The following is a 26,615-nucleotide window of genomic DNA, read 5'->3' as shown; positions in this document are numbered from 1 at the left end:
CAAAAGCACAAACCCCGCTGCACTGAAAGAACCCATTCCCGACATCGGAGGCTTGTTGCTAGGGAGTGACATCACTGCTACACTGCTTCATCATTGTTGTTTACTTTGGAACTGGCCAGAAATAACAGAATATTTACAGTGATTTTACCTGCAGTCCGACACATGTACCAATACTGAGCCTGTTGAACTCTGCAGCTTATAGTCTGACAGCAGCCTAGCAGAGTGTAACTTTATGACAGTCCAGAAGGGGGGTCCATAAAGGTTGCCCATGGGTTCCCCGGTAACTTTTGTAAACTGCTTTTGTAATATGCATATGGCATATTTAGTATACAGGGAAATGCTGTGGTGAGAAAGGGCCTGGTGACAATCTACTACACTTTCACTGTAGTACAGTTTTTTGTTCGTATCAATGATTGTCCTTTATCTCAGTTTTCAGTAGGGGGTACCCTATTCAAAATGTTTTTTATTATATTTTTCTATTGTAAACCTATCCCATCTGTCTACAGCATTGCTGTTCTAACTTTGTAAAGTGCCTTGGAATGTTTTGTTACACGAAAGGCGCTTTATAATCAAAGGGTGTATTATATTGTATTGTATTTATGAACGAAAGTGTCAGACTTGCATTGTTGCCCATTCCATGGTTTTTTCTTTACCACGTGAGTCAAGCTTGCTAGATGAACGTTAAATTGTTCCACTGGTCTGTTTTCAATTTGACACATTTTGTTTTCATGTGAAAAAGTTCTGTGAGAGAAATTGCCAGTCTCTCAGGGTTTCTGTTTGCTGACATTTGATTTTTCTGCTGTTTTGAATAACGGTTATTGTATGCAGTTAATTTCTTTTATAGACAACAATCATTCACATCTTTTTGTATTTAAAGATAATGACCTTTTGAGGGTAAAGAAATTATTGTTTTGATGAGGTAAAACTGCGCCATGTGACAGGAAAGAGAATTTAAATGATCATGTGCTGCCATACTTTCAGAATACATAGTACTAAAAGTTTTTCGAGCACCGGTGTTGGCTGGGTATTGAAATAGGGGCAACATGTTGAGTTTGTGAGACAAACAGTTTGTGCTCGAACTAATCTTGATTGCCAGAGAAAGTCGTCTATATTGATGTGATACAGCTATTGATGTGATACTGTCCTCTGAAATGCCTTTGTGTCAGATGGAACATTGAGATTAGCTATACTGTTCAGTTATTCTTCATCAGATCGACTACCCACGAGTGCCCTTTCCGGCTACTGTGCCTGGAGTGGGTGGTTGAATTAGAATAATTAAACATTATTGCATAAGATCTTAATGTGACATCAGTTCCATCCGATACAAATAAATAACAGATGATGGTCTATAAATATACTGTGAGGAACAATTAGTCACTGGGGGAATCCCTGTATCCTTGAAAGACATTGAAGCTAGTAAAATAAAATCCATAAAGCGTTTACATGTTAATATCCATTTGCTGGTTGTCATATTCCAGTTTAGAAGAACTAGTCAGCGGTTAAACAGTTAACGGGCTCACAGCATCAGAGAGACAGGGCAGAGTTCAGATATAATTTTACACCGAAGCACCTTTGGGGGATGCTTTGACCTTGAGCCTGCTAAACTTTCTGGATTTATCAACATTTCAAAATGTGACTTTCACAATCTTTTCATATCATTTACTTAAACCAGATTGTGACACAAAAGATATTAACATATGTGAAAACTTCCCCACACTCCATGCCTTAAGCTTGTCCTGGAGGTCCTTGTTTAGTTTATGTAGTCACCCAATCCTTGGCCTCAATTTCAGACAGGTGCCCAATACCTGTGTCACACACTGGGCCTTATAGTCCTATATAGTCCTCCAAGTCGTTTTTAAGGCATGATTTAACTTAATTTAGAAAGCCGCAATCCATAAAGGATCCAGGGCAGCAGTGTGGAGTAGTGGTTAGGGCTCTGGACTCTTGACCGGAGGGTTGTGGGTTCAATCCCCAGTGGGGGACACTGCTGTTGTACCCTTGAGCAAGGTACTTTACCTAGATTGCTCCAGTAAAAAAACAACTGTATAAAATGGGTAATTGTATGTAAAATAATGTGATATCTGTATAATGTGAAATAATGTATAATGTGATATCTTGTAACAATTGTAAGTCGCCCTGGATTAGGGCGTCTGCTAAGAAAATAAATAATAATAATAATAATAAACGCACTTTCTGCAATGATGCTTGTTTCATAAATAACATTTGTTATCATAGAAGGCCCTTAAACAGGGATAACTCAAATGAAGGGTATTTTCAACACAGCTTGAGGGAAAGTAGAAAATACATCCCAAACAAAAAGCATTTGGAAATGAGAGGGTATCATACAGTAATCTTTTGTCTCCTAGCAGAACAAGCCTCGGGAATATAGCAGCTGAGCTGAGCAGCTCTCGTAGAGGCAGACAGGACGTGAGTGGGCGTCGGGAGCAGCTGCAGGAGAGACGTCAATCGCGGTCTCCCCTACAAACCTCGCGTCTGTGAGTGAGCGAGCGAGGGAGGAGGAGGATGAGGAAGAGGAGGAGGAGATGGGCCTCGCGTCCAGCCAACAGAGAGAGACAGAAAGAGATGCAGGTGAGCGAGTGGGCGTTGGGACAGGAGCGACACAAACAGGACGCCACAGAAATCTGATTATTCACCTGCAGCCGAGCACAGCTCGTATAATAAAAGCCAGCAAGCTTCCTGTTTTTTTTTTTTTATATATATATTTTTCATGCATTAACCATTAAACTGCCAGGTGCTGAAAAAGCCACAGAAAGAAAGAAAAAAACAGAGCAAAAACATAAAAAGATAACAGTGATTATGAACACCAGATCTGTACTTTGAAGGTTAAGTGGCGATGCATTTGGTTGTCAATGCTTTACTCTTCACTGCAGTCATATCACTGTTGATCTACTAATATCTTGGAAGCTAAGTAGGGTTGCACTTAATACTCCAAGAACCTCCAAGTCTGGAGGCAACCATATATATATATATGGGGTATTCTCTGACTTTAATTATGAGTTTGTATATACTCAGAACTTATTCCTTGCTATGTAAGATGTTTTGATAAAGGTGGTTATTTCTAAGCAGAAACCCCATTTCACCCCACTGGTATTGCAATGTTGGGCCATTCGGGTAAGGTTGCTCTGTGTGTTATGCAAACAAATAGTACAAATTCTCAATTATTATAAATTTGGATAATAAACGCTATTTGAGATTAGAGACTAAACAGGGGGGACTTGATTGAACCTTCAAATCTTAAATGGAGTTGGCAAAGTTAACCCGAACCAATGCTTTAAGCACAGCACAAAATCCAGGTCCAGTTGGGAGACAGAGGGAAGTTGGGAGACACAGTTGGGAGACATAGGGAAGGAGATTGAAGTGTTTAGGGTACAGAAGGGGTCACCTAGCCATGTTGTTGATGCTGAATCACTGGGATCCTTTAAGAACCAAAGTTTTGAGATCAATCAGCTGCTTGGAACCAGACGAACATTGGTGGGCTGAACGGCATCTTTTCTTATGTTCTTATAACTAGAAGGAGAGGTAGACTCCCTTTCCCCTGCTTTGGCCAGGTTTTCTCCAAACGGGCCACACATAATGGCACAATGGCAGTGCAGATTGATCATTATTTGACGACAGCTTATTCATATTTGTCAAGTAAAAACAAGCACAGAAAGCTCACTGATCTCCAGCACGGTATTGTACAGGACATTTGGGCATGCTCATCTGAAGTCAGCTTTTGCAATCAGTGAGAACGGGAGAGGCAAGTACAGCATCTTAGCTTAGAGAGTTGCTCAGCTGAGTGTCTGCAGGCATGGAAACACAGGGAGAGTTTCTCTGGCCGTGGTGACTGAGGCTGGCAGGCAGGCCCATTGTCTGCAGATGGGGCTTTGATTAGAGTACAGCTGGGAGCAAAGAAAATAGGTCCCTTCTACCCCCTCACATACACTTAATAACCTGCTGCATTGTGTCTTTATAGGGAATAATTAAAAAAAGAGAGTGAGAGAGATGGAGAGAGAAAGGGAGCCTAACTGACTGCAGCTGTCAGCTGAACAAACAGCGCAGAATATTGTGGCAATCATATCGTTCCCAGTGAATCAATAGCATCTCTTTTGTTTCAGGAGTATTCCAGTTAGCCTCCCCAACCCCAGCACTGTTAGAAACAGGAGTCTGATTTGCCGGAAGACCCATGATGGTCAAAAACATGCACTCCTAAAATAAAGCAGACCCACCACACTACTGGGACCAGACATGTAGCCTGCTGTCTCCCCTTTCAGAGATTAGGGATAGCTTCATAATCTGTGTGTCTGAAGAAACCCTAGCAGAACCACAGGCAAGCAATGCAAACACCAATTTGGAACTATAGCACACTGGTGCAGAGATAATACAATGGCACTGCAGTGGACTACTGGTGTTCATGGGTTCATACCATTGTGGTTAAGTCACGAGCTCTTCATACTGGGCAGCATTTTACTGTACCAATGCCTCCTATAGATGTGCTACCATACAGAAGATTTTGAAGATCATATTTGTATTGGACAGGTTTTTGTTTGCTCAGAAGCTGGGGTAGCTGTTTATTTCTGATCTCATTTGCTTCCCAAGTGATACCAGATTCCATATATAACCTTATAAAAGTTTTAAGTAGTAAAAACACAGTGTAATAATGCATAGTGAAAGCATGGTAAAGCATATGTAAGCATTGTAAAACCCAAAGAAGTGTGGTAAAGCATATTAAAAAAAACCTGGCAAACCATGGTAATCTATTGTACTATTCTATTGTACAAAAATTATTTTTGCATGTCCTTCATGTGCTCACATATAATACATGCAGCCCTCTGTTTTGTGGTAGTGTGTAATATGCTCAAAATGAGTTAGGAGCTATTTAAAACCTGGTAATAGAGACATCTGCTGTGATTCAGCTATTTTAATTCAAACTAAGTCCAAACAAAGCAAAATGCTAAGTATACATGGATGCCATGTGTGTAGGTCTGTGTGTATCTGTGTTCCATCGGTATATTAAAATGTCACCACCAGAGCACCGTTTCACTAATGACTCATACATTGTAGCTGTCCTTTTTTGCTGCCATTGACATTTATTTGCAATAATGTTGTAACTATGTTATTTTTTCACATAAAATATAATTATTACAGTACAGTTCCAGTTACAATTAACTAAAAATGTAATCCGATTACAGTAATGCGTTGCATGTAATGTGTTATTTCCCAACATCGATAACTTTGACCTTGTTTACTGCTAAATCTGCTTGGAGAATGGTAAGTCGTGCTGTGTTTACCCTACTAAATAAACAGAACTCAGCTTGGTATCAGTGTTTAGGGCATTTTCCTTTAAACTGAGAACATCATGGAACACCTTTCATTTGAGTAACCATCACAAGTTAACAACAGAAACTTTGAGAATCTTAACACCCACCAAATACAGTCTACTAGATGATGTCTATCCTTCTCCTTCCTATCCCCTTTCTCTGTCTAATGCTTTTGCTATGAGATAGCTCATGATGGAACTCAGCCCATTTGGATAGCCCCAGGATAAAGGAGCTAGGCTGTACAGTTAAGTGATATATTCTTAGTATTACAGATCCAATAGAAAGAGAATCGACCCTCGCTCCTCCCACCCTGTGAAGATCTGCTTTGATTACTGGGATTTAATGGACATCAGCAGTGATAGTAAGCAGCAAGCTCTCAAATCAGGTAACAGAAGGGCACTGAGGAGGCTGGAATCAGTCTTTCCTGGTTTAGTCACTAATGCCCGGGCGTGTATGTTACAGCACATGGCAAAAATAACACCAGGGAAAAGGTGTGGTTCCCTGTTCTTTTCTAGTACAGCTGTGGCCAAAGATTTTCCATCACCCTATAGAAAAATCAACAACAACTGAAAAATGTAACATTTTGAAATATAACGCGAAATAAATACTGTGCTACTATTATGGCTTCCGGTGAGCTCTTGCGATATCATTTTGTAGATTCTTTGATTATATGATGTTAAATAAAAGATCTAAATTATGTTCATGTAGTTTTTTTTTGTTTTTAATTATGTCTCAATCCTAAAATTGTAGGTGATGCAAATCTTTTGGCTGTAGCTGTATGTAGAGCACATGGCAAAAACAACACCAGCGCAAAGGCGTGCTTCCCTGTTCCTTTCTAGCAGGTCACTTGGCAGAATGCTCCTCCAAAGTTAATACAGTACGAGTGCAGCCAATTACACCCTAGATTAGCCACGTGTTTCTATTGCGGATACAGTACCATATTATTTAAAAATGAATTGCAATGAAGTAATGATCAATTTATGATTAAAGTACACACCTAGTCACATTGACACCCTTATTCATAGGAACTGTCATTTACTGTAAAGTGCTACCATTTTTCGTATCAGTATGTAAAGGTTTGTTTTTCCTATTATATTCCATCTGGCAAAGTCATAGGAGTTTGCTGACATTTGCACTCCTTAGAGTGTTACTGAATACTGCCTTGCTTGCTGTTCAGCATAAACATTTGTGCTTGTGTGGTGGGGGGTATGTGTAATTAACATTTGGTCATGCTCTCTTGACTTGTGCTTGCTCAGTGGGTTTGAAGGACGGGAGAGACGCTTCCCTTTGGCCTCTGGTCATGCTATTGCAAGTACAAGGACAAAACAAGTTAGTACCTCTGTTAAACATTCACTATTCTGGATCGGGCACTGACTTCACAAGTTACCCCACAGTGTTCTCCAGTGAGGAAAGGTAACCAGTCAATGAAGGATAAAGGAATTCGACCCCCCCCCCCCAATCCATCCAGAGCGGTACTCCTTGAATCCTGCACCAGTATGTCGCCCGCAGGTCATAGCAGGAAGAGCAAAAATAAATCTTTGAAGAGCAGATTCAGTATAGTGCTTTACAATACAGAGGCGCAAAATACAAACATATGAATATGGTGGCAAAATTAGGTAACTTTATTGGGCCATTAGGCTTATTAGGGCTTATTAGGGTGTGGAGTAGTGGTTAGGGCTCTGGACTCTTGATCGGAGGGTCGTGGGTTCAATCCCAGGTGGGGGACACTGCTGCTGTACCCTTGAGCAAGGTACTTTACCAAGATTGTGCTAATAAAAACCCAACTGTATAAATGGGTAATTGTATGTAAAAATAATGTAATATCTTGTAACAATTGTAAGTTGCCCTGGATAAGGGTGTCTGCTAAGAAATAAATACATAATAATACCAGATTTTACTAGAAACTGTACATCAATGGCTGGGGAAAACTCCTGTATGATGTATTACTCGTTATTACAAACTCCTGTATGATATATCACTCGTTATTACAAACTCCTGTATGATGTATTACTCGTTATTACATTGTATTTTTCTTAATGATGTGTGACCTCTTGCAGAGCACATCATAGTTTTCATACATTTTCTTGAATAGATGGATGTCTATTTGTATGAAAGCTTGTGACGGTTATAACTTGTGAACAACCTATTGACTAGATTTCAGAATGTGTATACAACTTCCCCTATTAACAGAACTATGAGCTAGTACACAGCTGCCTTTTAAGGTAATACCTCGTATCGACTCCTTTGTAACAGTTTACCACAGTAAAAGTATAGAAGTGCATTAAAGCATAGTGAAAGCCTGGTAAAGCATAGGTAAGCATTGTGAAGCCCAGCTACCTGTAGGTATGGTAAAGCATATTAAAGCATGGCTTAATGCATATACCATAATATATTGTTTGCTAAACTTTTACAAGGCCTACAGTTTGTATTATTTGCAACAGATTTTACAGCATTGTCACGTTCACAAAAGAGAACATTAGGGACTCTTAATAACTGTGGATCAACATCGCTACGTATCATCGGGGGTAAGATCAGTATTCGGCTTGTAAAGTTGACTAATCGATGATAAAGGGAGCAGTGTTTTCTTGCTGATTAATGGTATAGATGTGTGTACCTGTTCAGTGCAGGTGATGTAGCTGGCTATCTCAAGGCATGTTTTTTTCCAAGCGTACATACAGTTTGGATTGTGACTCCTGTCCTAGCAGCAAAGCTCTCTGGTTACTTTCTCTTGTGAGAGTTCACAGCCACACATGTGCAGTCTGGCTGGCTGCCTGCAGCTGCACCTGTGAGTATGAGGCAGGAAGTGCAAAAATAACTCTGTGTCTTCATCCAGTGAGCCTCCGAGGGTGAGCTGATAGCATAGCAAGCACCTGGACATTAGGCAGGGCTGGCCAGTGTCACGCACGGGGGTTCAATTTCAGCACAACATCTTTTTCTGTGAAACGATTCGATAGATCCTTACCAATAATACAGCTATGGCCAAAAAGTTTTGCATTACCTAGAATTTTAGAACTGAGACACAATATATATATATATATATATATATATATATATATATATATATATATATATAGACATAATTTAGATCTTGTATTTAACATCATGTAATCAAAGAAACTACAAAATGGATCGCAAAAGCCTACTGGAGGCCATAACAGTAGTACAGTATTTCACGAGAGAGTTCTCATTTTTCAATTGTTGTCAATTAAGTATATGGAAAACTACAAATCGGTATGCAATTCAGTATGTTAACGGAACATTATTCAGCAGGTTTTATTCAGCTTTATGAAACACAATTAGTTAATTTTATAGGGTGATGCAAAACTTCTGTCCATAGCTGTATACTGATGTATATTTGACAGCAGTAAAGTACTTATATTGCATCAGAAGCTGCTTTGCAGTAGTACTACAAATATATGGATCTAAACATAGACATATATAAAACCCATCACTGAATCATTTTAAATTGTGTACTAAAGTTATCCTCTACCAGTGCATGAGATAAAACACCAAGCGATTTCCTATTTAGAGATTTACAGGATGTTAGATCACTATCGTTTAGTTCAATTTATTAGTCCCTACTGTGTACAACCCCCCTGCAAGATTGCTATTAATTTGAGTAATATTACATAAAGTATGTGTAACTTTAACTACTTAATCAAATTCTGAAGTAAAAGTATTACTGATGAAGGCAGTAGACTAATTTGAAACATGAAGACACAAAACGTTTGCATGTTTCTTATCACTTTACCTAAACGCTGCACATATATTTTGAGAATATATTAAGAGTTTAACCCACATTTCTGTGGGGTTTATTCTTCTGGAGTAGATAAGCTAGGATGCAAACTTCGGATCTCCATGCAGTTATTTCCTTATGTATGCATAAACACAACCGAGGCACACCTGTTCTGTAGCACACACCTACACACAGGTGTCAGGAAGCAACTGCGAAACACAAAGGCGTGAAAACTAGAACAAAACGGATCAAACGGCTGTGGTTACACAAGATTTTTCTTGTTTTCAGTCTTGACAGGTTTCCTTTTTAGATTCTGAGCTCCGGTCGCCAGGAAACACACACAAGAAGTGCTCAGTGAATCATTTGTGTAATTCATGGGCTTAATGGCTTTCTCTCATTTGTAAATGTAATTTTCAGAGCCTAGATAACAAAAAGGTTAAGTGAGATTTCATTGAAGTTTTTCAAATCCTAAAAGTTATTACCAAAGTCAGCCCCAGGTCGCTATTGCCAGAGACACAATCGGAAGTGGAGACAGAATGGGTTGCAAAGCCACGTTGTTGCTTCCGATTGACAGGGATCATTCAAGAGTAGTCTGGAAGCAGTTCAGGGAACATTAGTTATTAGGAACTAAATGACCAACAATGGTCTGAATGACCTCCTCTAGTTCAGAATTTTCTTATGTTCTTATGAAAGCATTTGCTTCGGATCAAGACGTCTCAAACCACCCCTTATCATCCAGGTGGAAATCCAGTGTATTTCTGTCAAAACATTATGTAACATTTGTATAAGTGGGAGGCAATTAGTTTGGTTTCTCTAGAAATATCTCTTGATTACTGTATTTTAAATTAAATAGTATATTATTCCATTTAAGCTACATGGTATAGCAAACATGTTTAGTAGTAGTCACATAGTAGAACACATACAATGCTCTATGTACCTTGTGCAAAAGTGTATTATCTATTTAATGTGATCCTGGTTTAGAACAGAATGCTCCATGCTATAGTACTGACGAATCACAGAACACTCCAGGACTGTTCAGATTGGAGAGCCCATTGTCTCCACAGTAGTTAACAGACGTTGGGCTTTATTCAAGGTACAAGATGCCACCTGCTGGTTAAACTCTGAATTGTCCTGAAGGCAATAGAGCGCTATTAGTGAAAATAAACTTCAGCTTATAACTAACTATAGTAATGACCATGAATCTTGCATCAATGTATAGTTTCATAAATATGGAGGAACTGTTCTATAGACTTTAGTTTTATTAACTTTTGTATGCCAAATTATATAACAAAACCCTAACCCACTGTAGAATGGGTTTCAGAATAATCATTTTAAAACTATACAGTACTATACAGGCTTTGTTTTGTTTGTTTTACCTTAAATTAGCAGAACATGTTCATGATACAAAATACCGGTTGTTCCAATAATATGCAATGGTTTTAGTGCAGTGTGCCTTTGTGAGGCTGCAGATAACCAAAGGGATGGGGCAAAGGCTTATTATTGCTGAGTCATGTGAAATCTTGTATTCGATGAGTAGTGATATGAACTACTGAACAATAAGAAGATGGGGCAATGCCCTTGCCATTAGATAGAGAGAGAGAGAGAGGAGGTTAAACTTATACTCTTATCCTGCAGCAGCACACTTTCTTGAGCCCGGGAGTAGTCATTGAGTTAAAATAGTATGAAGAGGCTAGCAAGTACACTTTTGGCATGTGAGAATCAGCTTTCAATTAAAGTAGCGCGGTCTGTTTGCAAGGAAGACTTTTTATTTAAGGCAACACATATCCAAGCATTGACTCCCCAAATACAAGATATTTCCAAGGCATCTCAAAACATCTGATCTACTGGATCTGTACAGATCGAATACATCAGCGATTCAAATCAAATAGCTGTTGTTCTCTACACTTCCGTAACTTCACTTAATCAACATAAATGTGAAAAGAAGGCGCGGAAAAACAAATTCTATGAATTTGAAGCTTGTGATTCAAGAGGATACGGTGCTGCACTGCATGATGGAAAGCGGTGGCTTTTTTGGCTCCAGAAGCAACGAGAAAGGATCATTCTCTAGGAAAGTAGCTGTTGTTTCACCTTGAGTTGTCTTATAAGGCTCTCTTGAAAAACATTTTAGGAGAGCTTTTGAGACACAGAAAGATAAACAATAATTATACGAAGTGACAGAGTGTGGCCCTAGCAGCAAGCTTGCATCTTTAAAAAAATTATATATATATATATATATATATATATATATATATATATATATATATATATATATATATATTCAATTCATATATATTCATTCAATCCATTCTTAATGAGCATGCTGTTCTGATATTTTGGTCAGGTTTTAAGAGGGTTTGATCAAAAAAATAAATACAAAATGCTCCTTAAAATTATCTTTACAGATCTATTTTTCAAATGTGAAACATTTAGGTTTTCTAAACAACCCAAATATATATACAGATGCACACAGACAGAATCCTCTTTGAAACAAGCATCAGAGCTAGTGTCTCTGTATGTAAACATGTCTCATTGAACTGTAGAAGGTTGCAGAATGAGTATTAAGTATCCACCCTATCTGAGCATGTTGCTACCTGTGCAACTGGGCTTTTCTTCTCTGAGCATGGGGATGTACTGCTTAAAAGAACTTTACAGTTACAGCTCCTCTTTTTTGCCCAGTCCCATCGGACAGCTGACCCCTGTGCCTTTCAGTCCGCAGTAGCCATTGGGAACCTTATGGAGGTACTGCTGGTGGTAATCCTCTGCATAGTAAAACTCTGGAGCCTCGAGAATTTCAGTGCTGATGACACCAACACCCTTTTTGGTCAACTCCTGCAAAAAAAAAAAAATTTGTAAATATGTTTTTATTACTTGCTCTTACATTAAACCTCCTGTTGAGAAGTTCTATTGCAAAGCAGCATGAGCCAGGCTTTAAAAAAGCAGAATTAGCTACACCTGCCCTTCAGTAGACAAACTGTAGATGTCATGAGCTCAGGGGTGTATAATTATGTCTATCTATCAAGGAGGGGATGTGTGTGCATCCAGGCAGTGTGTAACGTGACCGATAGCCTCGCAGCCCACTTGTAAACTCTGTTTTACGCTGGTTTTTCACCCCTGCTTTTAAGCATTGCAATTGTTTCTGCAAACTGGGCCCGTATAAAAGCGTTGGCATGTTAACTAAATGCTCAATCTGTTCTTGGCATTTCAAGAGGAGATAATGATATACTCAGAAATGCATAGATGGAATTGGGTGCACATGCTTTACGGTATGTTTAACGCATTCTATAGTTAATTTCATGACACATTTGAGAGAGATTTGATAGTAAATTATATCAATAGATTGATCATTAAAACTGTTCCAAATGAAATGTCTCATCTCATTTCCCATCGTGACTTGACCTACTAAATGTATAGGAGCGAATGAGCCACAACATAACCTAGTGCCTTCACAAAGCATCTTAGAGTACATGAAGTTCCAATGAGTGCCACATGCAGGCGCCAAAGGATTAGTAAATCTTATCAGAAGACACTAAAGAGCGAACCAGTGCTTGAAATATGTGCTACAAATGAAAAATACGTTCTGGGTTTATAGTTGGATTTTAATACAGCCAATAATAATAACAACTATAATAATAATAGTAATAATAATAATAATAATAATAATAATAATAATAATAATAATAATAATAATAATAAACACAAAGAAGAAAAAATAAGCTATTTAATTTCTCCCAGAATCTTTACTGTTAACAGAGCACAGACATTTACATTTAAGTATTATTTTGTTGGCTTTAAATGTGTTGATTCATTTTTTCCATTCCCATAATCAACCTTGACCCTTTTGCAGGCTATGGATTGGTGTGGATACCAGCCCCTAAATCCATACAGAGCAGAACACTTTCATGAAGTATTGGTCAACCTTTTTTTCCCTTTTCCCCCTAAGTGAAACCTAACAAATGGAATCTAAGCCTTTACTTGACCTTCCTTACAATATCAGGTGAGGTTGAAGCTTTTTCCTCCCATTTTTTCAAATTTCCTGCCCCCTTTAAAGGATGCCTGTCCGTCAGTCTGCTGCTTTAAAGCTACCCCTATACCATACACATGTAAAAAACTAACCACACCCCGAACATGACCCTTATAAATTCTTTCCAAAAACTTTATCCACAGTGTGACCATCTCCTCCTATTGAGAAATACATAGCAAAGCAGATTTGTTTTCACAAACAAAGTGTACCTTTGTGTGTGTCTGTAACAGGGCGAGCAGCCCTGTACATTGTTTATTTATTTTTAGATCGGGGTCTCCCCCTCCGCCCCTGTGCAGATTATTGTTTTGTTTATTATGATTTATTGTATTTGTCGGCGAGCGCCGTGTTATTGTTTTGTTTATTTTTAAAACGTGTCCTGGCAGAGGCGAGATCGGTGCTCGTCCTCTGCCAGGAGTAATAATTAATAAACCCGTGCAGATTGTGGCCGAGGGGTAATAGGATGATTTACTAATTAGTTAAACCCCTCGGCCATGATATAAAAAGCCTGCAGCTCTCGGCACTCAGTGTGGGAGTTCAGAGGAGGAACGAGTGAGCAAAGAATCAAAGAGCTAAAACGAAAGTAAACTTACCGTAGGTTCAGTGAAGGCGATTGCCCAGCCTGACCAGTTTGTTTGGTGTCCGTGATTATTTTTGGTTTTACATTTTTATTTTGCTCTTGTGAGCAAGTGTTTTTGTGTTTAAATATTTATTTTATTTTTGTGATTAATAAAAACGGCAGCCAGCCGATTCTTTCTTTTGAACTGCAGTACTTCCCCGGTGTCAGTTTTATTTTTCCCTTCCTGCTTCTGCCTGACGTCAGACCCTCGGTCATTCCTGTCACAGTGTCAAAACTAATTATTGAGATATTTGTTGAAGATCATCAGGTTAAATGAATTACTCCCAGCACCCAATCCAGAAAAAGTGATTTATACTGGGCTCCTGCAGAGACTGTAAGAATTCTTCTGCCTGCATGAGGTCTTTGAAGAATCTTTGAAGAATATTTTTATTCACATACAGATTTGCTAAGGTTTAGCTCATATGCAAATCTTGCCTCACTATTTGTCAGACAAACACAATTGCTGATTTTCAAAGCTAGAATTAACAAGTATTAATTAGCATCCTGGGAAAAATTTTATGTGGGCTAGATGCTTTGTTATTTTTTAGTTCCTGCAACTTATTTAATACTTCTGCCTATTCTGTAATTGAGAGACAAAGTGCATGTGACACAATTGTGTGTATAACAATTTGCAGGGGTCTGCAGTTATTAGTGCACTGAATGTATTTGTGTGTAGATGTGACTATATTATAATACTATGCATATAATGCATTTTGATTCTAAGCTAGTGAAAGTTCCAAGGCCACAGGCAGGGGGCAGGATTGAACATCAGATATTAATTTCAGTCTCCCATCTACAGGTAGGTCAAGCCTGGTTGGTGGATCAAGTCTGTAATCTCATGATTCCAAAGGCACTTTAGTGCTGGCTTGGTCTGTTGAAATCTACCACACTGTATGCCGTTTTACACCACATTTCTCCAAAGAAAGAAAATCAACCCAGCCCAGACAGCTGTGTTGGGACTGAATTAACTGGCAACTGAAAAAAACGGCTGTTTTCGAAGACGCTGCCTTTTTTATTGAGCCAGGGTGCTTTGTGGCGATGCACTTACAGGCACAGCTAATCTCTCTCTCACTGTTTCACGGGAGGCAGGCAGAGTGGTGGTATGTATCTCTGCAAGCGTACCGGGCTGGGTCTGTCTCAAGACCTCACCTCTTTCTTTTTTCTAGCTAATTAACTAGGGCCGCCTTATCAGCCGGCACACACGGCCGCCCCACAGAGGGAGAATTAACTCGGCTTGCTGATAAACCATTGTTCCACACGCGCCGGCCCCCCTTCCCATCCCCTGGCAATACTGCATCTCAGTTCACGCCACTGCATAAAAAGGCAAGACATCCTTTGATGTTCTGCAAATTTCATTATGCCTCTTCTTTTCTAACCAGCATTTAATTCAACGCTTACGAAAATTAAGAAATTGACAGCCCTGCAAAATGCAGACGGCCTTTTTTATTATTATTATTATCCACAGAACAGCTCTAAGACAGGAGAATAGACCACAGCTGTGTGGAGTAGTGGTTAGGGCTCTGGACTCTTGACCGGAGGGTTGTGGGTTCAATCCCCAGTGGGGGACACTGCTGTTGTACCCTTGAGCAAGGTACTTTACCTAGATTGCTCCAATAAACACCAAACCGTATAAATGGGTAATTGTATGTAAAATAATGTGATATCTGTATAATGTGAAATAACGTATAATGTGATATCTTGTAACAATTGTAAGTCGCCCTGGATAAGGGCGTCTGCTAAGAAATAAATAATAATAATAATAATAATAATAATAATAATAATAATGCTCTTAGGAGTTATGAGACTAGGGTATGGGAGCCTTTCCCACAGTCGCTTGCCTTAGGTATATGTTTATTATACTAATACTGCAGAAAGTATATATTTGTAAGAGACTGTATACTGGAACTTTAGTTATAAAATCGTGACCTGTTGTGTCTGAACTCATCTGCATTACAAGTTCAGCAGTATAACTGCACGGTTGATGGTATGCACAGAATGTGTACATGGTTGGGTTTGATATCTGCTGTTTCCTCTTGGTAAAATGATAGCAATCAGTTTGCACCCATGACACAAACAGAAAGCACTTCAAGCGCAGAGGCAGAGCATCACCTGTGGGTCAGCACAAGGTTATCTGTGCAGGTGTGGGATTCTGTAGCCCTGATCCACAGCCACTTTATCAACATCACATAACCTCCCAGTCCTCAGCTTGAACCACTGAGACTCCAAGTCTCGGGTATTGTACCTTACTGGTCCTCGCGCCTGTAGAACGGCTTTGTTTTCTTTGTGTGGTGAAGCCAGAAGAGTTCAATGCTAACCCAATGGTCTTTTCCTTGTGGGAAATTAAATATGTCACTTACAGGTGCTGGCCATACATCATTTCCCATAAAGCCAACTTATAAATACTGGTAGTGTTTTCAGAAAAATAACTTCCTTGTTCGATAACTGACACAAACTATTTTGAAGCAAGGCATAGGCATATTTTCAGAGAGGAATACAATTAAGTACAAAACTGGCAATCAAGAACATAATTGAACTGATTGAAGTTTCTTGTTTGTTTTCTGTACATGTCTTTTGCTCTCCGCAAAAAATGGTGGCTTTGCACTTGCTTCAAAATATTACATGTGCATATAGTTTATAAATCCTGCACTAAATTCAAGTGACAACTTGAACTTGATCTCATTTCAGGCACCAATATCAAACGTGGTGCACCAATGACATCATGAACTGAAATGCTTGCAGAAAAATATGAATGCTGTGGGAACATTATATCAAACTGGGCTCCATTACAACCTGCCACTCCTACATTCTCCGATTGTGGCTTTGTGCAGCTGGCATCAGGCCTGACCCCAGCACCTCTCTATAAGACTGGGGTCCTAATCTCCATGGCAACTTGACAGTCTGTATCAGCCCCTCTGACCTCCATAGTTTGTTTCCATGGTGACCTGCTACCCTGAGAATCCTAGTAGATCCCCTACCCCATTGTCATCACCAGAAAATAATTAAACAGTATATGGTATTATACATACATACATACATACATACATACATACATACAGGGGTTGGACAAAATACTAGAAACAAATGCCCTATGTAGCTCACATTTGTGCGATGGGCTGTCCTTCACATTGACTACTTGATTAACCTGGTTTGCATATGAGATCACATATCCCACCAGAAAAATGTATTCACCGAGCAAGACTCATCATATCAATCATTGCAGGAAAGACTGCCCATTGTGATCCTTCACCCCATTAGCAGTGCTACTGCAGGTGTTTTTATTTGTATGTGCAATCCCTGTACATCTGACACACAGACAGTACATACATACATTTACTCACACACACTCACTCACTCCAGCCTTTAGACAGCATGTTCCGAAATACTTACCAAATGATCTTCAATGACAATAAATAGACTGCATAGACTGCATTTTTCAAATACAAAAAACGTATAAATATCTATCACTCTTTTTATGGTGCATTGCAGATGCACTGTGGCTCTCACCTGCTGATACGCCTCTTTGGTCTGTAATGCCAGCTCCATCTGTTGGGGTGTGTAGGTGTAGAGAGCGGAGCGATACTGCGTCCCCACGTCATTACCCTGCCTCATACCTGTAGAGACAAGTTAACAAGAGCAGGTCAGTGCAGGCTTCTCTACTTCTTGTTATACACCCTCGTTAGAAGGAATAATTGGCAGTGATAGACATGCAAACCACACTGCCCTACAGACGTGGTGGAGCAGATAAGAACACTGAATATTTCATATATTCTGCAGTCACTTGCCCTGCAGCATACAACACCCTGGGAGAACCAGAAACTAGGAGATATCCTTTATCAAAACTTAAGATAAATAATTATTTCCATTCCTGAAAGTACTGAAACTCTGCTTTTATTTTAAGCAAAATCATAGTAAATATGAATTGACTATATATATACCAAAAAAAAAAAAACTGTCCGGAGACTTTAATATCAGGCACCCCTAGTTAGCAAAGTGTCTTCTTATGCACATAATTAGATAATGATGACGAGTGCAGTTCTGAGGGAGACCAAACTACTCCTTCAGAACTCCTGCGGTCACATGACCATGGATGACAGCTAGGATGTACAGGCAGAGAAATCATCCCACTTATTCAATAGTCATAAAGATTGTGGAAGATGCATCTTGGCTTCCAATCATTCCCTGGTCCCTCTTATGCTCTTCTGTGCCTCTACAGTGGTACAATGGTATGAGCATTGGTAGAATGGTACCACAGTCGTGTCAGTACTTTTGGGGATGATGTAATTTGGTATGTTTGTATTACCAGGCTCTATATTCTAAAAACATTAAGGACATGTTTTTAATGGCTTATTTTAGATTAAACAGTTGCTTTAAGAAATTGCAACAAACGTCTACCCCACTGTTAAACAGTTGAAAAGGTTTTCACGGACTGAAAATTTGATTTCAGTAATCACATGTCCTTTTCATAAAAAAGGCTTTAACAAGAACAATCTTCAATCAAACAGTTCTTAAAGTTTTGGGAATGGGGTGGTTGTGCTGTAATTGACATATGAGCCCCAATGGTTCATTGGAACTCCAGGCCATGTCTCTCAAACAGGTTTATTATTATTATTATTTATTTATTAGCAGACGCCCTTATCCAGGGCGACTTACAATTGTTACAAGTTATCACATTATATCACAATATTACAAGTGATCACATTATTTTTACACGCAATTACCCATTTATACACTTGGGTTTTTACTGGAGCAATCTAGGTAAAGTACCTTGCTCAAGGGTACAGTAGCAATGTCCCCCACCTGGGATTGAACCCACGACCCTCCGGTCAAGAGTCCAGCACCCTAACCACTACTCCACACTGCTGCTGCTCTCTGAAAACTAATTGTGTTCCACAAAAGAGTGTGTAAATGGGATTTACTCAAACAGGCAGTCATCGTGCCTTTACAGAACACTTCCAACAAATTGAATTTTGGTTTTCATAATCTCCTTACATAGTATTACTGCACTACAGCATATTTAGAATGTATTTTTTTAAAACATAGGAAAATAGGGCAAAAGAAAAACACTTAAGAATAGGCAACATGAACCTGAATGACCCTGTTTTTCCATTGTGACTGTTGAAGCAAACATAAGTGAAGCTAAAAGAATACAGAAACATGAAATAAACATTAGGGGAACTGCATTAAAACATCCACCTGAACAATACATATGCAGGGTTCTGCAGGCAACACATTACAAGACTGGTTAAAATGAGCTAATTCACCTCCTTTCTATTTCCTTCACAGTGTGCCAGTTCCTTCCAGTGAGGAAATATTTCACTCAGGCTTGGAGTAAAGACCCTCCCTATCTTACCAATTTAAGCAAGTTCAAAGGTTAACAAAAATTGCTACATCCTCTGTTCCCTGCAATCCCCACGAAGGGTACGTGAATTATTAATGAGCACCTCCAAGAGTCTGCTTAATTATTCATGAGAACTTCAGGGTGAATGAGGTCATTTGTCTAGGGTCTCCTTAAAGGTCAAGCGATCTTTTTTGTATAAATTTGAATCGTGGATTTTAGAAATCATTTTACACTATGAACCCAAAGAGGACATATTTAATGTAAATAGTAATAAAAACACAGAATATTGCACAGAGCAGCATTGGCCATGTTACCCCACTGAAACCCCACTAAATATCTTGGTGTAATGTCCCTGGGCAGTTAACCATACAGTTTACTGAGCAATTGTACAAATTCAGCCGCACCTGGAATATTATTCATTTACTACCATTGCAGTATTACTGGATGGGTCATTTGTTCTCCACTTTACCCCCAAAATGGGTTTCTGCAAAACTGACTGCCAAGAAATTCAGACAAAAAAAAAAAAGGTGTATTGTAATAATAACATCCACACAAAATGCATTTATATCTTTAATAATATACATTTAAACACACATGCATATACACACACACACCTGCACCTACATGAAATATATATATATATATATATATCATTCTCTCGAGCCCCCTTGTCGACAATGTGACATTCTGATCAGGTCAGACAATGTATCTATTAAGCAGCAGGACAGGGTGGTGTATCAGCTGGTTAGAATTGGTCTTGCTTTCATGAAATAATACAACAGGTCAGAAGAATTAAGAATATTACTTGGACATCAGGGATCAATGATCCACAAAATATTGAAACTCAGCATCAACAACATGCCTAGGTCACCCATTCTCTGCCCTCACTTCTATCTGTGTGAAAAAGTTTCTCCTTCCCAATGCAATTCATTTCCAACGGTGTCAGTAAACTCCCTCTTTGAGACTAACTCTATATAAAGAGCACGGTCTGTATAACAGATCTAAAAGGTGAGCTTAAAATCAGTAAAATAGGATCTTTACTTCCATTCGACACGTTTTTATATAGACAGAAATACACTAAAGAAACTAACATGCATTTCAATCTGAAGACAATATAACGAAGTGCTAGAAGAGTTCTTGAAGGTCATTTTACTCTAACTTCGGAAGTCATAACAGACATCCTACAATACCATTTATGTAGGTTGGGCACACAGAGGAATATCACAGGCAGCACTTACTAAACGCCACCCTGGATCCAAGAGTTACTACACTGATTGATACCGCTTACAGAAAGGCGGAGAGTTTGTCACTATCCTCTATGCTGTGCCAGTATACTTCCTGCCCCTTTGCCCTCGATTACATCACGCTGTGCTGCCCTCTTTACGTTATATAACAGTTCGGGGAAAAGCTCACTAATCCTGCCCTGGATTTTCCCCAATTGATTTTCTCTGAAGGATCTAGTCACTGAGAAGGAGATTTCACTGATCTGCACTGACACTTGTCAAGGATTTCCTGTCAGACGCTCCACACTGATGGGTCCATCTGCCCTTCCAAAAATCTTTCAATCTAGTCTTGTTTTTTCCACTTTGCCATTTTAAAGATTGTACTTGCACACAGTCTTCAGGGCATTCACCTTAAAAGCGCAGGCAGTTTTCAAATCTCCACGCCCTTCCTAGATGATTGTGTTCAGGTTGACTGTGACATACAGATTTAAAACTAAAATGTTAAAAAGAAACCAAGTAAAATGCATGTAAAACAAACAAAAAACACAAGTAAAATTAAGAATAAGCATTACCTGAAAACCGATCCATATTTCACATTTATTTGAGCTTTTGTTGTGCATGTGTTCCTAGAAAATTGAAATTCTAGGAAATACCAAGCTTCACAAGTAAATGAAATAATGTTTTCTTTACTGCAGAAACACTCAAGACCATGTGTGGCAGCATGGCAGGGTGAAAGCCCTACGGGTGTGTGGGTGTGCGTGTGTGCAGGGCGTATTGGGTGGCAGGGAGGGGGTTAAATTTCTCCCTGCAAAAACATGTGGGGATGTGGCTGGAGCCGTCAATTGAATAAACAATTCAATTATTAATTAAGGCTCCTGCACCCCTTCACACCATGCAAGAAAGTTACATGCATTCAGCACCAGACCAATATTACTGTGATACATGATCAACTAAGGATCATATGTTTTGCATTTAGACACATGTTTTAAATCGTGTTTTGTTTTTCATATCGGAGGTAGGTAATGATAATATTTCAGAATAAACCAGATGAATTATGTTTTTTAAATGCTGGATATGTTGTCTGTTCATAATAAGCAATTCAAATGCAAAATACATTAAAGATCAACGCTTCTAATCCTGAACTCAGAACTGTGACTGCTACAGAATACCAGGTGACATCAACTGCATGTCAGTGCAGATCAGCGAAATCTCCTTCTCAGTGACTAGATCCTTCAGAGAAAATCAATTGGGGAAAATCCAGGGCAGGATTAGTGAGCTTTTCCCCGAACTGTTATATAACGTAAAGAGGGCAGCACAGCGTGATGTAAGTAGTGTGGAGTAGTGGTTAGGGCTCTGGACTCTTGACCGGAGGGTTGTGGGTTCAATCCCCAGTGGGGGACACTGCTGTTGTACCCTTGAGCAAGGTACTTTACCTAGATTGCTCCAGTAAAAAAAAAACCCAACTGTATAAATGGGTAATTGTATGATAATAATGTGATATCTGTATAATGTGAAATAATGTATAATGTGATATCTTGTAACAATTGTAAGTCGCCCTGGATAAGGGCGTCTGCTAAGAAATAAATAATAATAATAATAATAATTAAGGGAGAAATAGACACAGCTATTTTTTTTTATTATTATTATTTATTTCATTCACCAGACAAATACTAGGGTGGATTTTCATAATACCAGTATTGACGTTATTTATTTATTTATTTATTTATTTATTTATTTATTTATTAACAGGTCAGAACATTTAAGAATACTATTTGGGCTTGTACAATAGAACACATTTAACGATGCTTGTAATAGTTCTGAGTTTTTGCTTCCGGATTCTAGAGATATGTGATAACCACTCTATCCTCCAGAATAGAACACCGGGCTTCTTAACATCTGTGTGGTTTTCTTAAATATCACCGCACTTAAAAACGTTTAGCATCCTGCAGTTTTCACAGGGAAAAATCACAAAGCACGGTAAGTTCTAAAAGTGTTTTTTTATTTTTTTATATTTTTAAATAATTTCAACCAGAGATCCCTTTAGGTGCTTCAGTCTCAGAAGCGAATCAGTACAGCAAACCAAAATCCCCCCCCCCCCAAAAAAATGTGCTTTAATTTGAGTAACACATACTCAAGTGTGCCGAGCTCCCAGCATAAGTACCATAAACAGCACGTGCCAGACTTTATTAGAATTTTTTTGCTCCAAATATTGTAACTCGTCTGCTGACTACCTTAGGTGGACTTTTTTTTATTGCACTCGTTTAGGGTGCAAAGATGTTAATGGCTGTTTGTGTCACAGATAATTAATATTCCTGTCACTGGAGGCTTCCCTAATCACCGGCAATGAATCTTACCTATACCAATCTGCCGCTGCCTCTGTCAAACTCCTGTACCCACGTCGCCATTAATATACAGAAATTAAATTTGTCACAACTGTCGCTCATTGCAAGCGACACAATAATGAGAGCTGCTTGGGATCAAGAACTGAGAGTACGAGTTTCAAGGTCATCCCTGCAAGATCAGCCTGGAAAACTGAATTCCTCAAAAGCGCCAAGTAACTTCCGGATTTAACCCATTTACCAATGAATCAGGTTACCTGAACACCGATGCTATATTTGTGTAGCTCTGTGTGTGTTTGTGGGTATGGGGATAGCAGTCAGTGTGAAAATGTTGTTCCAGACCTTGACTTTGCTGTAACCAAAAATTTTGGACTTTCGCTTAAAATAATGAGTATCCCTGGCTTAACCTCTTTATTTTTCTATGCAAAGGTGCACTGTATCGGTATGGATTCAATTGTTAAAGAATGGTGCTGTTGGAACGTTACCATTTCATTTGAGCTTCCTTCATTCCTCTGCATCACTAACCCCGCTCTCATTTTCTCAGCTTCCATTTTTTTAACTATTTGTCAAAAACAGTGTATTATGTCACAGCCGGCAACACAGACTAGCTGCCTTGCTCCTCAACCAATCAGAACAGGGATGGCAACATCCAGATCCAATGCTAGACTCCCAGCAACCTTACTCCTGCCCCCCCCACCCCACCCCACCCACCAAACAAAAAACAGCATTAACCCCATCCTCTCCAATTCACAGTACCACACACACACACACACACACAACGCTACACCCAGTGTTGGATGGAGACCTTTCAAACTGAACCCTCCCTTCTATGCTCTCCTCTCCTAGGATCCTGGTATTTGTAGAGATTATAAAAATATAAATAGAACAGTTGCATTGTGGGTTAAGACCAGTGGAGCTCATAATTGTTTCAGTAACAACACTATTACCCTAGGCTATAATATTTATATATATTATATATATATATATATATATATATATATAATCTCACACACAGGCACACGAAAACAGCTTTTGCACTGTCATTAAAGCAAACCTTTGTGAAAACACACCTCCTTCCTCCTCTCCCAATGGACTGATTATTTGTCTCCTTACAAACATCCACAGTCAGCAGACTAAGCTGAATTGCAGGGGCTCCAGGCCAACTGCTCCAGTGTTCGGATTGTATCTCCCACTTATCCGACTTGCACAACATGTACAGCTAAATTTTTAGATTGCAAAACGAAATAAACATAGCAGCACTTCAATACAAGCTGCATTAGCAAGCTGAAAAGAGAAAAGTTTCACTGGGTGACTTACAATTAACAACTAGTTGATTTTCTAGTTTCTCAGTTTCATTTTCAGTAATATATTTTTATTTTATCACGTCAATAAACCTGGGATTGCAACTGGGATTGCCCACTGTAAAATCACATAGAATCCTAACAGTACTGGCTACTGTGGGATAATGACTGAGCACATTAATTGGTCTAATCTCCCAATTAATGACGTAAATGTCACAGCCCAATTAGATACACAGTAGGGGAGCTTCTGGGGTCAATTTAGACTTTTTTTTTTGTGGATTTTCACACCTAAATACACATGGAAATCGTGTGGAAATCTGGGTTTTATGCCATCTTAAATCGTAACAGATAAATAAATGATCAGGAGCTTCATATTTTTTATTCTATACTGTTCTGGGCTGCTCGTATTATAAAATCACACGTAAGAAATCAATCACTTTATTAAAATTCCAATACGTCTTATCCTGTGTATAGATGTCATCCCGTGCATAGAATATATGGCAGACAGTAGTTCTAAAGTAAAAACAACAAGAAAAAAACACAGCTGGGCAGTAACATACATCGCCTGTCAAGCTGTAAATTCATAATTAGATCTATCCGTCTGATGAAAAAGTTGATGATCATGGCATCGATCAACAGTATGTACGGAATAGTATAGTATATTAAATCAGTAATGAATTGTTCCAATGAATTAATCCATTTGATAAGTGATTCTCCAAATACAGGCAAAAATGTAAGTGTGCCACAGAGGAATGGATAAACAGAAGCCTCAATATATCTCCAGAAGCTGATAAATAATATTAATACCCAAGTTTCATGACAAGAGTTTAAGCCACTCTCCAGATATGTGGAGAAATGTGTGAAGTGTGTCATAGTAAATGCTCCAACTAAAGGAACAGGAACTTCACTTAAAAGAACACCTTCTTGGCACCCATAGCAATTCGTTCACAATGGATACAGTACTGTTTTGTAACCCGATAACTCATCATCACCAAACTTAAATTAAAATGGTTTATTTAGTCTTTTTCAAAAGCGACTTGTCATCGCGAGGGTGTCTTGAGTCACACTGTTTGGTTCATTAAATCTTTCCATAACTGCCGTCATATCATTGCCTTGTTTTGTATTCTGATTTCCACGAGTGCACCTCATCGCTACAAAATGACATGTAAACAAACGACAAAACGCGCCGCTGTTTCTCTTGCTACAAAATATTGGAAATTGTTTGAGCTCCTGAAAAAAACCTGAAATCAGACACAAGTCGCCGAGCAATTTGATGTTTCCCGTTCTGGTGAGTTGCTTCACCGTTCTGTTAAACAATGCCTGTCTTGTATATTGCTACATGTGTAGGGCTGCTGTGTTAATTTAGTTTGACAGTTAGTTTATTAACATTAGTTTGTCTGTTACTTTATTATTATAGTTTATTAACATACACTTGCCTATTGCTTTTCTGTTATTCATAAATGTAATATGTTGATGCACGTGCTTCATGACAAGTAATACATATTTATTTATTTATGTATTGATTAATATTGTGTCTGGTGGCTAACTCCATCTTAGAAAACACTTTGGGTATCAGAACGCTTCCGTTGCTTCCCCCAGGGGTGTTCTCTGAGCCTGAGACTACTCTATAATGTTCACAAGACATTGCTGGCAGGACCCGTCAGGTTAAAAATGCCATTTGTGTTTTATCAGGTAAAACCCTAAAATCTGTAACCTAATGAGTCATCAGGTAGGAGAACATTTCTCATGATACAGCAGCAGCTTGTGTTTTGCCAAATGAAACTGACATTTTAATACAGAATGCAAATGATTCAAATTAGTCATGCGAGTCACTGCATAAACAGTGTGTGCAATGTATTGCAGTTGTATCTTTTTGTTTCTATGTTGTAGTTATAACAAAAAACCCAGACTAAGTGCTGAGCGGTACCTGAGAACCGGAGATGGGAACTATGAACTGTATGCTGCGTTTTGTCAGCAGGGGGCATTGTGGAGCATAGGAGAGGGTCTCTTACAGAGAATAGGGGACCTGTGTTACCCAGCATAAAAAAAAGCAACACAGTACAGTGCGATTCCATTCTCAGGTCAGACTTCATGAATCTTTGATCAAACTTTCTCAGTCTGTTCCGGCTCAGTGAGCAAGAATGGCTGGGAGCTTCATGGATTTTTAATCGCATGACATCACGCTCCTATAAAAAGAGATGTGCGAGACAGCTTGCAGATAGCCAAGATTTAACAAAACTGATAGGAGGGACGGACCTTTTTTTTTTTTTTTTTACCTTCACACTACCCATCTTTCATATCAACAGATTTCTGTCAGACCTGCTGTCTTGTCCATTGAAACAACAGGGAGAGGATTTCTTTAAATACAGATTATACACCTTGCCATGTCCACCAACCAATCAGACTGCAAACAGCAACTCATCATCTGAGGTCAAAACTCCTTTATGACTGAATGGGTGCTTTACTTAGGAGGACTAGGCAAATCAAGTTTTACTAAAAACCAAATATAATTCTCTCTTTTTTTTTTTTGCTGAATTTTAGTAGTATACAGGATATATTTTTTCAATGGGATTCTAAAAATAAGTAAATTAGAAGCCCTAGAAATGTGTATAGTTTTACTTTTTTTTTTTTTTTTTAAATATACAACGGGAGAACAGCAGCTTACCATTTCTACATTTCACAATCATTCTCAATTAAACTGCATATCTTTTCTGTCCATG

General features: G+C 38.8%; 1 protein-coding gene across 3 annotated transcripts in view; it reads right to left on the bottom strand.

The window, feature by feature from the left end:
• Nucleotides 1-10,801: 10,801 nt before the first annotated feature.
• The window catches only part of LOC117414137 (peptide methionine sulfoxide reductase MsrA 1-like), a 42,270-nt gene continuing 26,456 nt past the window's right edge, over nucleotides 10,802-26,615 (bottom strand). For all 3 annotated transcript variants that reach the window (XM_058999307.1, XM_058999308.1, XM_034023877.3), the window contains exons 5-6: nucleotides 17,199-17,305; nucleotides 10,802-11,886 (exon numbers count right to left, since the gene is read on the bottom strand). In XM_058999307.1, the coding sequence (XP_058855290.1) occupies nucleotides 11,710-11,886; nucleotides 17,199-17,305 (284 nt within the window). In that variant the 3' untranslated portion in view covers nucleotides 10,802-11,709. The remainder of the gene's footprint in view (nucleotides 11,887-17,198; nucleotides 17,306-26,615) is intronic.

The sequence above is a fragment of the Acipenser ruthenus genome, chromosome 25 (assembly GCF_902713425.1).
Source record: "Acipenser ruthenus chromosome 25, fAciRut3.2 maternal haplotype, whole genome shotgun sequence".
Taxonomy (NCBI): Eukaryota; Metazoa; Chordata; class Actinopteri; order Acipenseriformes; family Acipenseridae; genus Acipenser; species Acipenser ruthenus.
This window is presented reverse-complemented; position numbering and strand designations above follow the sequence as displayed.